The sequence below is a fragment of the Hyla sarda genome, chromosome 3, assembly GCF_029499605.1.
Source record: "Hyla sarda isolate aHylSar1 chromosome 3, aHylSar1.hap1, whole genome shotgun sequence".
NCBI lineage: Eukaryota > Metazoa > Chordata > Amphibia > Anura > Hylidae > Hyla > Hyla sarda.
In genome coordinates this window covers 191,117,805-191,133,984 of record NC_079191.1, presented here as the reverse complement: position 1 = coordinate 191,133,984, position 16,180 = coordinate 191,117,805, and the positions used below count along the sequence as shown (strand labels likewise).

Sequence of the window (16,180 nt, the reverse complement as noted above, 5' to 3'; positions counted from 1 at the left end):
TCCCGTCCTCCTATCCCGTCCTCCTATCCCGTCCTCCTATCTCGACCTCCTATCTCGACCCATAATATATGTACCAGGTATTGAAATATCTCCAGCCGTATGGAAGTTATGTGGGAACATACATTTCCCATTGATTTGCATGGGACTTTAAACAAAAACCCCGACCCTCACAAATGGGGTAAGTTAAGGGTTAAATTAACTATCCTATATTTTAAGTGGACATATAAGTAACATGTGACCAAGTATTATCAAAATATCTCCAGCCGTTTGGAAGTTATGCAGTAACATATATTTCCCATAGACTTGTATGGGGCTTTAAACAAAACCCCAACCCTGGCAAATGGGGGTGGGTAAGGGTTAAGTTACCTATCCTATGTTTTTTGTTGACATATAAGTAACATGTGTGCCAAGTTTCATGTTAATATCTTTAGCCATTTGGACATGATGCTGGAATATACACACATACACACACAGACACATACACACATTAAGTTTTATATATATAGATAGGTTAACACAAAGTAATGTATCCAATTTAAAGCTAACAAAATGGAAAAACCAATAAGATTCTGTAGACAATTTTGGAACAATATTTATTCAATGCATATAGTCATTAAAGCTATAGTCAAAGATTTCCTTTTAACTTCCCTTTAATAGTATATATATATATATATATATATATATATATATATATATATATATATATATACCATAAGATACATAGCACTAATAAAATCTAGAAATTATCAAAATTATCAATTGCAGTACAAATTGAAGCTGTGTTCCCATATTTTTCATTTTTGTTGTGTTTCGTTGTTTACATAATAAGACCCATATCGTGTGTGTGGGCTTTACAGTCAGCAATGCCAGGCTTTAGCAGAACCTTTATGACATACAGCACAAGTATTTTTTGTACTGTGTTTTTAATATGTTTTCTCCCTAGAAGGACTATTTGCTCTTTTTAGGTATAACTGTTATTTGTCATAGAGGCATGTCAAAATTTGTGATTGCATCAGGTCAAAGTTCTGAAGTTCCTTACTCCCCTGCTGTCACGCAAACCTAACCCTTTTACTATATAAGTCTATGGAGGGAAAAACACAGATTTGCCATCCAGCTCAACGGGGGTGGAGGTGGGGGGTACACACTTCACCTGGTGTGATCTCACCATACTGCAATGCCAAATGAACTATTTTTATAAGGGGTTAAGTGGGTGGTTTTATCTTTATTTTTTTATTTTGAAAATGGGGAAAGGGTTATATGAATTAATATTACTGTATACGGGATTTTTTTAAACTACATATGAGGTCCTGGTAAAAAAGAAACTTCACTATGCAATCGTTTGTACAGTTCACTTTCATACATATGTATTGCAGTAAACTGTCAAACGCCTATGCTTCTTTTGCAGCTGCTATAGGCAGGCTGTAGAGAGGTCTTGTCATGGCAGTCATGAAGGTCTTCAGAAGGCACCTCTACCTGTCATGGCAACTGATCATCACCCCTTGATTAAATCATGGGATCCCATCATCAAACCCCAGAAGTGCCTGGTGCAAGGTGGCACACTGCCTACATGTCAGTTTTATCTAGATGTTTAAAAGACTGGTATCTGGCCTCTTCTCATTCTGTCTTCAATGCACATGGCTACTTGGGCCCACACACTCTATGGGTGTCATTTAATGGATCTAACCTTACTATATATATATCCATTTTTTCATTTGGCTGAAAAGATATTTATAATTCTGCACAGGATGAACCTGGCCTCATTTGTTTTAATAAGCATCATTTTATTCTAAAAATTAATTAAAAAAAAAAAGTTATATATATTTTTCAATATAATACAATAAATTCACAATTAATCTATTACAATACACTAAGCACTCATTCATTTTCCCCCAGACTTACAATGTGTTTGAATGATAAAACCACCCCCTTCTTCTTACACAGGCTTGTTAAAGCAGCAGATACCTGTGATACAACCTTACATGCATAAAACAAGTCACTACAATGATTTATTGAATATATCTCTTGTACTGTGAAAGTAAAGCTAAACTAAAGCTCAAGTACTAAAACATGATTCTAAATTGGCTTAGATATCCTTAACATATGACATCTGTGTCAATATGCAGCATTTTACAATAACTAAGAATTTATTAAGCTTTGAGATACATTTCCTCGCTGAGCAGCAGTTTTTTTCTGCGCTTTACAAGCCCTGTAAGAAAAACAAACAAAAAATTATTTACATACATTTATATAGAATCAATGTTTATTGGTTAAGTTAATAATGTCAAAGAAAGTATTTAGAAAATAAAGACAATAAGGGGCATTTACTAATCTTTTACTATGTAGTCTGGTTTTTACCCTGTTTTTTTCTACTTCATTTTTGACTATGTGTGACAAATTTACTAAATTGATGCACAGCATTAATAAATTTGGCACACATAGGCAAAAGTGGGAAATTTACTTCATGTAGTAGATAAAATAGTCTGTCCCTTTTTCCTGCTGTCTGAATAGGTTCGGCTGCTGGTTTCCTTCTGGATCTTTTGTTTTTGAGTTTTTTTTTAGCTTTTTCACCACATCTAAATAATTCAATAACTACAGTGCTCCCTCAAGTTACAATATTAATTGGTTCCAGGAAAACCATTGTAAGTTGAAACCATTGTATGTTGAGACCATAACTCTATGGAAACGTGGTAATTGGTTCTAAAGGCACCAAAATGTCATCCAAAATAGGAAAAAGTGACAAAGAAAAATAAGTAGATAACTAATATAGATAAAGCAAATCCTTACATATAAAAGTAATAAAGATCTGCTGGGAGCTGTAAATTACTGTCTATGTCAGTGTTTCCCAAGCAGGGAGCCTCCAGCAGTTGCAAAACTATAACTCCCAGCATGCCTGGACAGCCAAAGGCTGTCCGGGCATGCTGGGAGTTGTAGTTTTGCAAAAGATGGGGCCACCCTGATTGGGAAACACTGGTCTATGTAGAGGACAGGAGCGTCTTCAGGGGTCCTGTACAGTACAGGCAATGTCCCAAACAAGTAATGGAGTCGCCCTCACCTGGTGTCCAAAAGAGCAGCTAACCCTGATACAGGTAAAGAGTACAGAACATGTAATACCAGACACCAGTCAGTGCATACACTTCAGTAATACAGGGGTTTTACCAGTGAATGCCCATTTTGATTGGTTGGTTCTTCCAGCCATTGACACGTTTCACAGATCTGGACTGTCTGTAGCATTGTATGTTGAGTCTGGTTTCAATTTAGGATGGTCCAGAAAAGACCATTGTATGTTGAAACTATTGTATGTTGAGGCCATTGTAAGTTGAGGGATCACTGTAAATTGTAGTCATGGCTCAGAAGTGGTAAACGGTGTTTAGTGTGTGTGTGTGTGTGTGTGTGTTTATTACATTTTTTTAACACAGTTTTTTTCTCCCTAAATGTACTTACACTTTTTTTTTTTTGGTTACTTCTTCTACAGATCTGTGTATCCTGTGGACTCCTTCGAATTCGGTGGACTACTTCGACGACCAGCGTTTTTCTTTGCTTTATGTTAATAAAATGGTTAACGAGGGCTTGTGGGGGAGTGTTTTTTTGTAATAAATTTTTTTTTAAACCTGTTGTGTTTTTTTTATTTTACTTTACTAGACAGACTTAGTAGTGGAAGCTGTCTTATAGACTGAGTCCATTACTAAGCCGGGCTTAGCGTTAGCCACAAAAACAGCTAGCGCTAACCCTCAATTATTACCCCGGTACCCAACACCACAAGGGTGTCGGGAAGAGCCGGTACCAACAGGCCCGGAGCGTCAAAAATGGCGCTCTTGAGCCTAGGCGGTAACAGGCTGGCGTTATTTAGGTTGGGGAGGGCCAGTAACAATGGTCCTCGCCCACCCTGGTAACGTCAGGCTGTTACTGTTTGGTTGGTATTTGGCTGAGAATAAAAATAGGGGGCACCCTATGCGTTTTTTTAATATATTTAATTATTTATTTAAAAAAAAAAACGCATAGGGTCCCCCCTATTTTCATTCTCAGCCAAATACCAACCAAACAGTAACAGCCTGACGTTCCCAGGGTGGGCGAGGACCATTGTTACTAGCCCTCCCCAGCCTAAATAACGCCAGCCTGTTACCGCCTAGGCCCAGGAGCGCCATTTTTGACGCTCCAGGCCTGTTGGTATCAGCTCTTCCCGGCACCCCTGTGGCGTTGGGTACCGGGGTAATGATAGGGGGTTAGCGCTAGCTGTTTTTGTGGCTAGCGCTAAGCCCAGGTTAGTAATGGACTCTGTCTATAAGACAGCTTCCACTACTAAGCCTGTCTAGTAAAGTAAGAAAAAAACACAACAGGTTTTAAAAAAAATTTATTACAAAAAACACTCCCCCACAAGCCCTCGTTAACCATTTTATTAAAATCAAACAAAGAAAAACGCTGGTCATCGAAGTAGTCCACCGAATCCGAAGGAGTCCACAGGATACACGGATCTGAAATGAGAAGAAAACAAAAAAAATGGGTTAGTACATTTATTATCATCTGCTCACACATCTCCCGCCCCGCACGACTACAACTGCCAGCATGCCCTTACAGTAAGGACATGCTGGGAGTTGTAGTTGTGTGGTGCAGGAGATGTGTGGGCAAGTGACAAGCTTGTCCCCTGCCCCCCAGCTGCAGGACTACAACTCCCAGCATGCCCTTACAGTAAGGTGGGGCGGAGGCCGGGCACAGTGTTTCCCAACCTGGGACTTGTAGTTTTGCAACATCTGGAGGCACCCTGGTTGGGAAACACTGTTTTAGGCCAGTGTTTCCCAACCAGGGTGCCTCCAGATGTTGCAAAACTACAAGCCCCAGCATGCCTGGACAGTCAAAGGCTGTCTAGGCATGCTGGGAGTTGTAGTTTTGCAACATCTGGAGGCAACCTGGTTGGGAAACACTGGCCTAAAACAGTGTTTCCCAACCAGGTTGCCTACAGATGTTGCAAGACTACAAGCCCCAGCATGCCTGGACAGTCAAAGGCTGTCCAGGCATGCTGGGAGTTGTAGTCTTGCAACATCTGGAGGCACCCTGGTTGGGAAACACTGTTTTAGGCCAGTGTTTTCGAACCAGGTTGCCTACAGATGTTGCAAGACTACAACTCCCAGCATGCCTGGACAGCCTTTGACTGTCCAGGCATGCTGGGGCTTGTAGTCTTGCAACATCTGTAGGCAACCTGGTTGGGAAACACTGTTTTAGGCCAGTGTTTCCCAACCAGGGTGCCTCCAGATGTTGCAAAACTACAACTCCCAGCATGCCTGGACAGCCAAAGGCTGTCCAGGCATGCTGGGAGTTGTAGTTTTGCAACATTTGGAGGCACACTGGTTGGGAAGCTTGCGCAACTTACCGGCTTCCGTAGGATCCAGCGCTGCACGACACTGCCGCGCGACGATCTCCGACAGCGATCGTCGCTGGAGCCTCGGAAGGGTAAGTGAACGTCTTCGCCGGTCCCTTCAGCTGTTTAGTTTTGCAACAGCTGGAGGACTACAGTTTACAGACCACAAACCAGTGGTCTGCAAATTGTGGCCCTCCAGCTGTTGCAAAACTACAACTCCCAGCATGCCTGGACAGCCAATGGCTGTCTAGGCATGCTGGGAGTTGTAGTCTTGCAACATCTGGAGGCACCCTGATTGGGAAACACTGTTTTAGGCCAGTGTTTCCCAACAAGGGTGCCTCCAGCTGTTGCAAAACTACAATTCCCAGCATGCCTGGACAGCCAAAGGGTGTTCAGGCATGCTGGGAGTTGTAGTTTTGCAACATTTGGAGGCACACTGGTTGGGAAGCTTGCGCAACTTACCGGCTTCCGTAGGATCCAGCGCTGCACGACACTGCCGCGCGACAATCTCCGTCAGCGATCGTCGCTGGAGCCTCGGAAGGGTAAGTGAACATTTTCGCCTCTCCCCTTCAGCTGTTTAGTTTTGCAACAGCTGGAGGACTACAGTTTACAGACCACACACCAGTGGTCTGCAAACTGTGGCCCTCCAGCTGTTGCAAAACTACAACACCCAGCATGCCCTGACAGCCAAAGCCTATGGCTCTCAGGGCAGGAGCCCGGGCTGACATTACAGTGCAGCCGCCCGGGCTCCTCATACGGTGTCCCCGCTACCCCCCCCCCCCTTGTCTCCCGTCCGGGCTCCTCATACGGTCTCCCCGCTACCCCCCCCCCCCCCTTGTCTCCCGTCCGGGCTCCGCATACGGTCTCCCCGCTACCCACCCCCCCTTGTCTCCCGCCCGGGCTCCTCATACGGCCTCCCCGCTATCCCCCCCCTTGTCTCCCGCTGCTACAAGACTACAACTCCCAGCATGTCCTCACTGTAAGGGCATGCTGGGACTTGTAGTCTTGCAACAGCAGACAGATGGGAGTTGTGTGGCGCTGGCAGGTGAGAGGGGGGGGGGGGGGATGTAAATCACTGCAGTGTCCCGGTAGAGCAGTGAGGGTAGCGGGGAGAAAGTATGTCGGAGCCCGGGCGGCAGTAGCTTTTCCTGCTCCATGTTGGAGCTGGAGTAAATTTAGTCAATTTTTATGGCCGTTGCGACAGTTTATTGCGCAACTGCGACTGTCTCAGTTAATAAATTCCTGACCACTGCAAGTAAAAACTGAAAACTTGCGTAAATTAAGCGGGAAAAAAAAATTTGACTTTCTAGCTCTTGCTAGGGAAAGTCGCACAATTTATAGGGTAGGCGCAATTGCGACAATTTTGCGCCAAAAATAGTCAGAAAAAAATGACTAAACCCCTTAGTAAATGCCCCTCAATTAGCGTATATATGGCATAAACTGACACTGGCACACACCTGGCCGGAAGAAGCGTCAGATGACGCAAGACTAGTCGCCACCCACCTGTGTGCCCCTGCGTCTCGAGAGCGGCTGCTCTCACTACCCGCTACAAGGAAATGTTCCTGTATTTTGCTGCTATCATCTTATATGGAATAAACATCTGATGACTTTGGGACATGCCGAGTGGTGAGTGCGATTCCTTTCTCACTTCTTGCCTTTGAAGTCTGTTTGCAACATATGCACCTTGTCTGAAGCTGCACCACCTGAGTCTCCCTATTCCGGCAGCTTTTTGATTATCCGGCAGTTCATTCCTGCACACATTTACAAGATACTATTTTTTGCTCTAATCGAGCCTGTCTCTATATCGTTTGTAGCAGTGCCTTACAGCTAACTTTCTTCATTGTCTCAGAAGTGTAGAACAGTTGGCTTTGTTCTAACATGCATAGGGAGTGTGCTGCGTTAGCGAAATAATACTGTTATTCAGTATGACATGCAGATTACAGGCATTGCTATTAGAATGACTGCTGAAGAGCATTGATGTGGCAGCAGGCAGACCATATGGTGTTGGATTTGAAGAGAATAAAGAGATTTTTTTCATGTCATTTTTATTTAATTTAATTAGCATTTCTAAAAAAAATTGAGTACCCATTCTGGTGAGCATCGAGCTGGCGGTCCTCCGCCAGACGAGATACCACCTGTTCCAGCCCCTGCCTCTCAGTGCCCCCCTGACTATGAAAGTGCGAATGTTTCATCTAATCAGCTATGGTTCATTGTTATTGCTCCAAGCTGTTTCATTGGATTCTTGTGATAATTCCACAGGTAATATGACATTGTCGCCCATAGGGCCTCAGTCTTAATAAGATTATAGAGATTTTTTTTATTTAAGTTTTATATTAGATTCCAAAGTTTAATGTCCCGGTGTTTACTTTGAACTAATACTGTATGACTACAAAACCCAATCTAACAAGAAGTCACATGGTGGCACAATGACAGAGCCTAAAGGTGGCAGCAGCATGAGGAGATCATAATCTCGCAGAATGACACAGCCTGGAATTGGAATTTAAGGTAATGTTCCAGGCCCAGCAGCATCAATAAACCATATGGTTGCTGAATGACAGAGCCTGGAGCAGACGGTAGAATGAATAGGCACTGGGGCTTCACAATTCGTAAGATTAAAAAATTAATTTTAAAATTAAAATTGAAGAATTATGTTGGCTAGTGCTACCATAAATATTTGTAGGTAATGTCCCAGGTCCAACAGCATCAGTAAACCATATATTGGCTGAATGACACAGCTTGGAGGCGGCAAAAGCATGAGGAGACCATATAGTGTCTGAATGACACAGCCTGGAGGTGGCTGAAGCATGACAAGACTATATAGTGTCTGAATGGCACAGCCTGGAGATAGCTGAAGCATGAGGAGACCATATAGTGTCTGAATGGCACAGCCTGGAGTTGGCAGAAGCATGAGGAAACCATTGAAATGTAAGATTTTAAAATTTTTAATTTTGAAATTGAAATTTAGGATTTTGAAATTGAAATTTTAGCTAACACTCCCAAGTTTTAGTCGCCCGGACCCCGGCGTGTGAGTACAAAGGATCAAATCTAACAAGGAGTAACATGTCACATGGCAATACAATGACAGAGCCTGGAGGTGGCATCAGTATGAGGAGACCATATGGTGGCTGAATGGCACAGTCTGGAGTTGGCTGAAGTATGAGTAGAAGATATAGTGTCTGAAAGGTACAGCCTGGTGTTAGCAGAAGCATGAGGAGACCATTGAAATGAAAGATTTTGAAATTTAAATTTTAGCTAACACTCCCAAGTGTTAGTGTCCCGGGTCATGGCGTGTGGTTACAAAGGGCCAAATCTAACAAGGAGTCACATGGCAGCACAACAACAGAGCCTGGAGGTGGCATCAGTATGAGGGGACCATATAGTGTCTGAATGACACAGCCTGGAGGCGCTGAAGCATGAGGAGAGACCATATAGTGGATGAAGGGCACACCCTGGAGTTTGCAGCAGCATGAGGTGACCATATAGTGGCTGAATGGCACAGCCCGGAGGTGGCTGAAGCATGAGGAGACCATATAGTGTCTGAATTGCACAGACTGGAAGTGGCTGAAGCATGGGGAGACCATATAGTGGCTGAATTGCACAGCCTGGAGGTGGCTGAAGCATGAGGAGACCATATGGGGGTTAAATTGCACAGCCTGGAGTTTGTGGCAGCATGAGGTGACCATATAGTGTCTGAATGGCACAGCCTGTAGGTGGCTGAAGCATGAGGAGACCATATAGTGTCTGAATAGCACAGACTGGAGGTGCCTGAAGCATGAGGAGACCAAATAGTGGCTGAATGGCACAGCCTGGAGTTGGCTGAAGCATGAGGAGACCATGTTCTTTCCTGAATGAGTGGAGGTGGCAGCAGCAGCATCAGGAGTCCTGAAAGTCACCCAAATGCAGAGGAATTTCTGAAACTGGGGATCAGCACCTTATCTAATGTTTTTCAGTATCCATGGCAGCACAATGAGAGAGAATGGAGGTGGTAGCATCAGCATGAGGAGACCATAGAGCAGCACAATTAAAGAGCCTGGAGGTGGTAGCATCAACATGAGGAGACCATATGGCGGCACAATGACAGAGCCTGGAAGTGTTAGCATCCACATGAGGAGACTATATGGTGGCACAATGACAGAGCGTGGAGGTGGTAGCATTAGAATGAGGAGACCATCGAGCAGCAGAATGAGAGAGCCTGGAGATGGCAGCATCAGCATGAGGAGACCATATGGCGGCACAATGACAGAGCCTGGAGTTAGTAGCATTAGCAAGAGGAGACCATAGAGCAGCACAATGACAGAGCCTGGAGTTAGTAGCATTAGCAAGAGGAGACCATAGAGCAGCTAAATGACAGAGCCTGGAGGTGGCAGCAGCAGCATGAGGGCCATGCCAACTGATGGTTGAGTCCGAGAAACTCACCGAGTGTTGACTGGGGGTGTTAGATGTCACTTGGGATGAAGTGGAGGACCAAATGAACCGATCAATCACGGCTGCTGGGTTGCTGGTCACTACACGACTGCTAGCTTACACCTTTGCACGTCCTGGCACTATTCTGGCTGATATACTTTTGCGTATATGAGGGGAGTACAATACGCTTCACTACGCATAAAACACTATTTGTCTACAACAGCAGCAGGTGTGTACTATTGGCTGTCCTTTCACAGTATCTAGGCCCTTGAGAGTTTAACAGGTACAAAATAGTACACTACTTAGATGTAGGTATGTGGTATGCACTTATGAGGGCAGAAAAATGCGCTATGGTACACTTAAAAAAACTTATTTTAGTAAAACACCAGCCGGTGATTACCTTTGGCTTTCCTTTCACAGTATGTAGGCCCTTGACAGATTAACAGGAAAAAAATAGTACAACACTTAGATGTATGTACGTGGTATGCGCTCATGAGGGCAGAAAAATGCACTACTGTACACTTAAAAAATGAATTGGAGTAAAACACAAGCCGGTGATTACGTTTGGCTGTCCTTTCACAGTATGTAGGCCCTTAACAGGTACAAAATAGTACACTACTTAGATTTAGGTATGTGGTATGTACTTCTGAGGGCAGAAAAATGCACTATTGTACGCTTCAAAAATTATTTGAGTAAAACACCACCACTTTTGGCTGTCCTTTCACAGTATGTATGCCCTTGACAGATTAACAGGTACAAAATAGTATACCTCTTAAATGTGCTACAGTACGCTTAAAAATACATATTTTTGCACAACACCAGTAGTACACAGTCGCTGTGTGATAAACCCAAAATTGCACTCTCTCACAGGCTATTAGTAATGGACTGCTGGGTATTATACCATCTACAGACTAGTATAACCAGTAGATTTGTTGTGAAACAAAGACACTGAATTGCGCTGAAAAATTACTCCTGCCTCCTCTGCTAAGGTTCATGAAGTTGAGGAACCTTGTTGAAATGCATGAGGCAACACACAGCTCTCTGCCCCTCTCTGTAATACAATGATTTACAAAGCGACTGTGAGGTTAATGGCTGCAGTAAAAATCCTTTTCAGTGAAAAAAAAAAAATGCACTGCTCTCTGTCCACCAGAACGCTGATGTGACTAAGAGGTGAAACGCTGCTGTAATAAGCTTCTCTGTGTAACACACACACACAGGCTGTCCGTTCTATCTCTCTGCAATGTAATGAATGAAGTGACAAGCTGCAATATGGCTGCCGATTATATAGGGCTGTGACATAACAGGGGTGACTGGCTGCTGATAGGCTGCATCCTGCATGTGATTCAGGGCTATCCCGCCTACCTGCCTTCCTGCCTTACCTTCCCGCCTTCCCAGTGTGCCTTGCCCCATGTACTGACATAAGGATCTGCCATCTCAGATGCCCTGGAACCTGGGCGGCGCTAAATGGAGTTTAATAAAGTGATTCGAGTGATCGAATCGCGGCGATATTCGCATTCGTTGTGAATCAAATTTTTTAATGAAATTCGTAATGAATTCGGGTTCGTCAGCTCTGATTTGCTCATCTCTACTAATGACATTCACTATATACTAACAATATATGTAATATTGCATTTAAAATTACCTTTTTTTAACCTATTTGTACATAACAAAATAGTAAGAATTTCTGAAGTATTAGGTAAGCAATTTTGCCCCATGCTTATAAATGCACAATAGAGTTATTATAGAAATGTATAAACCCAGATTATACCACATACTGAAATTGTGAAAAAAAAATTGAAATTATGTCTTGTATTCAGGGTAATAGAGGTCTATCTTGCCTGAGCTATTTTTGATAGCACAGAAAGTCCCTTTAATGGGTTGAGGCTTTGCTCTGTGAACTGTGTAGAGATAATTCTACAGAGAGGGGGGAGCTAAACTCTAAGCAACAGATATTATGATTCTGTCTTATCTATCTACTGGACACCCTTTTCAGTGTAATCCTGACTGTGATAAGGATAAGACTGTTGGAAAATGATCTGTACAGAACAGGAAGTCTGAGCTTAAAAGTAGGCCTAGTGGCCAGAATGAAAACAACAGGGTTTCAGGGTTATTTAAAAAAATATATCCATTCATTATCCATTGAATAGTATAAAAACTTGATTTAATATTCAATTAAAAAATATTCAATAAAAAGAATGATGCTCATATATTTTTATCACTATTGAATGCAATAAATGGAAATTATTGTTTTTGTAACTCAAATGATGTCCTTACCGTATTTGAAGTAAAGTCAATAGAACAATCTGAACTAAAGTCAAAAGAATAATTCCAGAAATAAGGATATAAAAAACAGCATCTAAAAGACAAAACAACAACTCCAGGTGAATAAGAAATGTGAATGATTTAAAGTGACCCTGTTGCTTTAAAAACCTTTTGATGTCCTAAAGATTTATCAAAAGTGTTGATTGGTCAAGATCTGAGCGTTCAGACTCCGGGCAATTGTTAGAATGTGGCGAGTGGGCTTGTACTTTTTGATCAAAATGTATACTAACAACCTGTTGGTTTTTGAGATTATGCTGAGAAGCAAATAGATAAAATTACAAATGGTGGATGTGCGGCTGTCTTTCTCTTTTTGTGTTGCACAATTGTAGTCTCTCCCTCCTTCCACAGCCAGCACTCCACTCCACCCGTTTGGCCCAGGCGTTTTTAATTAGCAAGAAACTGCATAAGGGTTTCCTCCTACCATTCTCCCAGCCCTCTGGCAGTGAGCACATGGTAGGTTTCATACTGGTGTGGTTCTCTGTGGCGGCCGTTGTTTCTGTGATGATGCTTTGTCCATGGGGTGGAGTGGCCCGGAGCCAGGGGCTTGGTCGGGCAACAGTGGGGCTGCCTGGCCACTGGGTCGCTCCCCCCGTTGGGCATGGGGTTTCGGAGGCAGTGGTCGCTGCCGGGCGCTACGCCAGTGTCCGGTTAGGGACCCACTCTAATGAGGTGGCCTTGACGTGGCGAGTGGGCTTGTACTTTTTGATCACAATGTATACTAACAACCTGTTGGTTTTTGAGATTATGCTGTGAAGCAAATAGATCAAATTACAAATGGTGGATGTGCAGCTGTCTTTCTCTTTTTGTGTTGCATAATTGTTAGAACAGGCTGGGGGAAAAGTGCAGCTGTCCAAGACAATCTTATATACTTTGGCCCTGATTTACTAAAGTCCAACCAACTTTTTTTCTTGGTTTATGCGCCTAAATTTTTGTCGCACCATCCGTTCAACTAATTCTGCGCCCAAATTTTACACCGCACAACCTACACTTTTGAAAACACTTAAAGTGTTTTTTATTACAAGAAAATGGACATGGTTAACCAAAAAATGGGCGTGTTCCTCACAAAAAGCAGAAATTACTCGGAGTACTTCCAAAATCACTCCTGAAAAAGTGTGTTTGGCTCACAGAATAACCGACAGCCAAGAGGATGTGTAAAAACTACCAAAAGCGAGTGATTTTGGCAAAGGCACAGACAGCTTAATGTGGTGGGGAGTGCTTAAACTATTTTCAAATTTTTTTTTTTTCATTGCTTTACAGTTCTACACAAGTATTTTTAGAATATGCAATGCATTTTAAACTTTTAAATATTCCTTTAATTGTATATATATATATATATATATATATATATATATATATTTGTTTTTTGTGGGGAAGAGGGGTGTTTTTAAACTCCTATATTAGATGGTCTAACTCCATTTAATTTTTTTTGTTCTATTTTGTTGCTTAATACCTGTTAAAGCTTGTGTTTTGCTTGTTTGTTTTGGCACATGCTATTGATGATTTGTATTCTTTACCCATGTTATTTAGTTTTTTTCTTTTAACTCGGAGTATGTGCAACACATTTTCCCGTGCAACACAAAAAAAAAAAACATGACAGAAAGTGAACCAACACATACTACACATTAGTAAATCAGCTCACAGAAAAAGAGAAGTGAAATCTAAATCACTCCAGAAAGAACACTCGGATTTTAGTAAATAAGTGTCTTGAATAGTGTGCTCTTAGCTGGTTATAGCTATTGGTCATGGTCTAAACACTCATACCTCGACTGATCAAAATTTTTGACATGTCTCTACAACATATCAAAAGTTTTTTTAGTGACACTACCCATTTAAAATTGCGACATGATTTGCTAATATTAATTTACAAGATCACCACTGATACAATATCATTCATGAAAGTCTCCCATGAGTTGGAAAAAGCCTCTTTTTTTTCCTCTGACTTTAATGCCCTTTCTCATGATGGGGAAATGGCAAACAATAGGTCCCAGCAGCTCCTATTTACAATTATGGGGGCCGCTGGGCGCTGTTATGAAAAACGGGAGAAAAAGACGGCACATGCAGTAATTTTTCTCCCGCTATTCTGCCTGGCTCTTCCGGCGGCCGTCCCACTGCCGTGCACTGTGAAAGAAGTATAAATAACTTAATGTGGTCTGTCAAAAAGTAGATAGTAATAGACAGGTAATTCTAAGAAGGCAAAATCTTCAGCATAGAAAAGGGAAGATTCCCATCAGTATCCCAGCCAGCAGTAGAATTGCTTTGTTTCATTGGCAATATGGAAATAATTTGGTACATTCTGACCTACTAAATTTAGTGTATATACTGATCACTGAAGCTTAAAGGCAAACACAATGTAATGTAGATTGACTTTAGTTGTATTGTGAAAATATGTCTTTATTCACTGTTACCAGGCAGAAGGAAAAATTGTGCTTTATATTAGTTAAAACTGCAATATTAACACTTAAAAAAGATATCCGTGCAAACGGAATAATAACTCACCAGCAGAAAATATATTTGGACTACCACTTCTAAGTTGTTCTCCTTGTGTATTACTGTAAGATGCTTGGATGTTATTTGTGGTAAATCTTTCTGTATAAAGAGAATAAAGCCAATAATGAGTTTGCCGTATCCTAAGGGAGTACATTCTGTTCCAAATTCTACTTAAAACTAATTTTAAAGGACAATGAAATAATAAAAACTATTAGTATTACTATTAACGTTTTAGTTAAAAGAACTTCCTGTTCTTTTTACCAAGAAAATATTCACTAATACAGAAATTTGTCTAGGCTATATGTCATCTGGGGTAAAGATGAAGATTTGTGGCCTAACTCTACTTAAATAGCTTAGCTGAATCAGAATGGCTAGGTGGCACTACCACTCACACTACGCCCCCCTAGTTATACCTCTGCTGCAACATACACTAAGACAGACCAATAATACCTGTGTTCAAATTATTTTTAATTTATTAACTGATCTTATGAAATTCGGATTGAGTGGTTAACCAAGGCCATTCGGCAGTACACCAAGCCCAACGAATGTACGAGTGCAAGTATAGAGCATCAGTAAAGTAAAGAAAAAAAAGGAGAAAAAAAGATGCTGCACCATCTTCTTTAAAAAAGGAACTAAAAAAAGGCTTTATGTCAACTAACAAACATGCAACATTTTGACAGTAACATACTGTCATTGTTAATCTCAAATTATATTATTGGCAATACGTTGCATTTTGTCTTGGTGAAATGAAAGATCTTTTAGCTTGTTTTTTTTAGAAGAAGTGGCACTGCTGCTTTTCCCCCCCTGTTTTCTGGTGGGTACAGGGGTCTATTAAGGTTGGGACCTTGAGAAGAATTCTATGGTTAAATAAATAATCTTTATTTTTGTGGTGCTTGATAAGTGCCCTACACTATTTGTATATACTACATACCCAGTGGGGGAGATTTAAACTTTGTGCAAAGGAACAGTAGAAAAGGTGCCCATAGCATCCAATCAGATTGCAGTTGCTATGAGCAACTGATTCTCTGCACAAGGTTAGCTAACTCTCCTCTTGTATGTCTCGCTGCTCAGTGAACACTTGCTGGAGCAAATTGGAGTACAGTAGAGTACAGCGCATACAGCTTCACTGCTTACCTCCAGGCAGCGCAACACATTCTCTGGGATCAGTAGTTTGCGCCTAGACCACTTTATGTAAGCTAATAGAAGAGGCACACAGTGTTTATTAACACTTTTTACTTATTTATTTAGTCATTTAATTATTTATTTATTTATTATCATGAAATGACTGCACAGTGTAAATTAATCTTTCAGTAAGGCAAAAGGAGAAGGTCAATCATTCCAATTTCTACAGAATAGAGAAGAAATAATGATAAAACTACTATTTTCAGAAGTTTACATTCACAGAAAATGTAAATGTCTATGATGATTAGAAATGCATTACAGCACAGTCAAAGTAATAAACCTCTTCACTTAGTAAATAAATTATCCCAGAGGGATAAAGTAAATATACAGATGAGAGGGGGATGGGGCTGCCGATTCTCTCTCTTTCTCTGAGTGGCTGTGAGATTCCATAATGTGAAGGGAAATCAGAAGCCTGGAAACACATAATCAGTTGTG

General features: G+C 41.6%; 1 protein-coding gene across 1 annotated transcript in view; it reads right to left on the bottom strand.

Annotated features, from left to right (window-relative positions):
- Positions 1 to 736: 736 nt before the first annotated feature.
- GFRAL (GDNF family receptor alpha like) overlaps positions 737 to 16,180 on the bottom strand; it is a 133,452-nt gene continuing 118,008 nt past the window's right edge. Inside the window, exons 8-10 of the mRNA XM_056565748.1 lie at positions 14,573 to 14,662; positions 12,029 to 12,110; positions 737 to 2,206 (exon numbers count right to left, since the gene is read on the bottom strand). Of these exons, the coding sequence (XP_056421723.1) occupies positions 2,137 to 2,206; positions 12,029 to 12,110; positions 14,573 to 14,662 (242 nt within the window). The 3' untranslated portion in view covers positions 737 to 2,136. The remainder of the gene's footprint in view (positions 2,207 to 12,028; positions 12,111 to 14,572; positions 14,663 to 16,180) is intronic.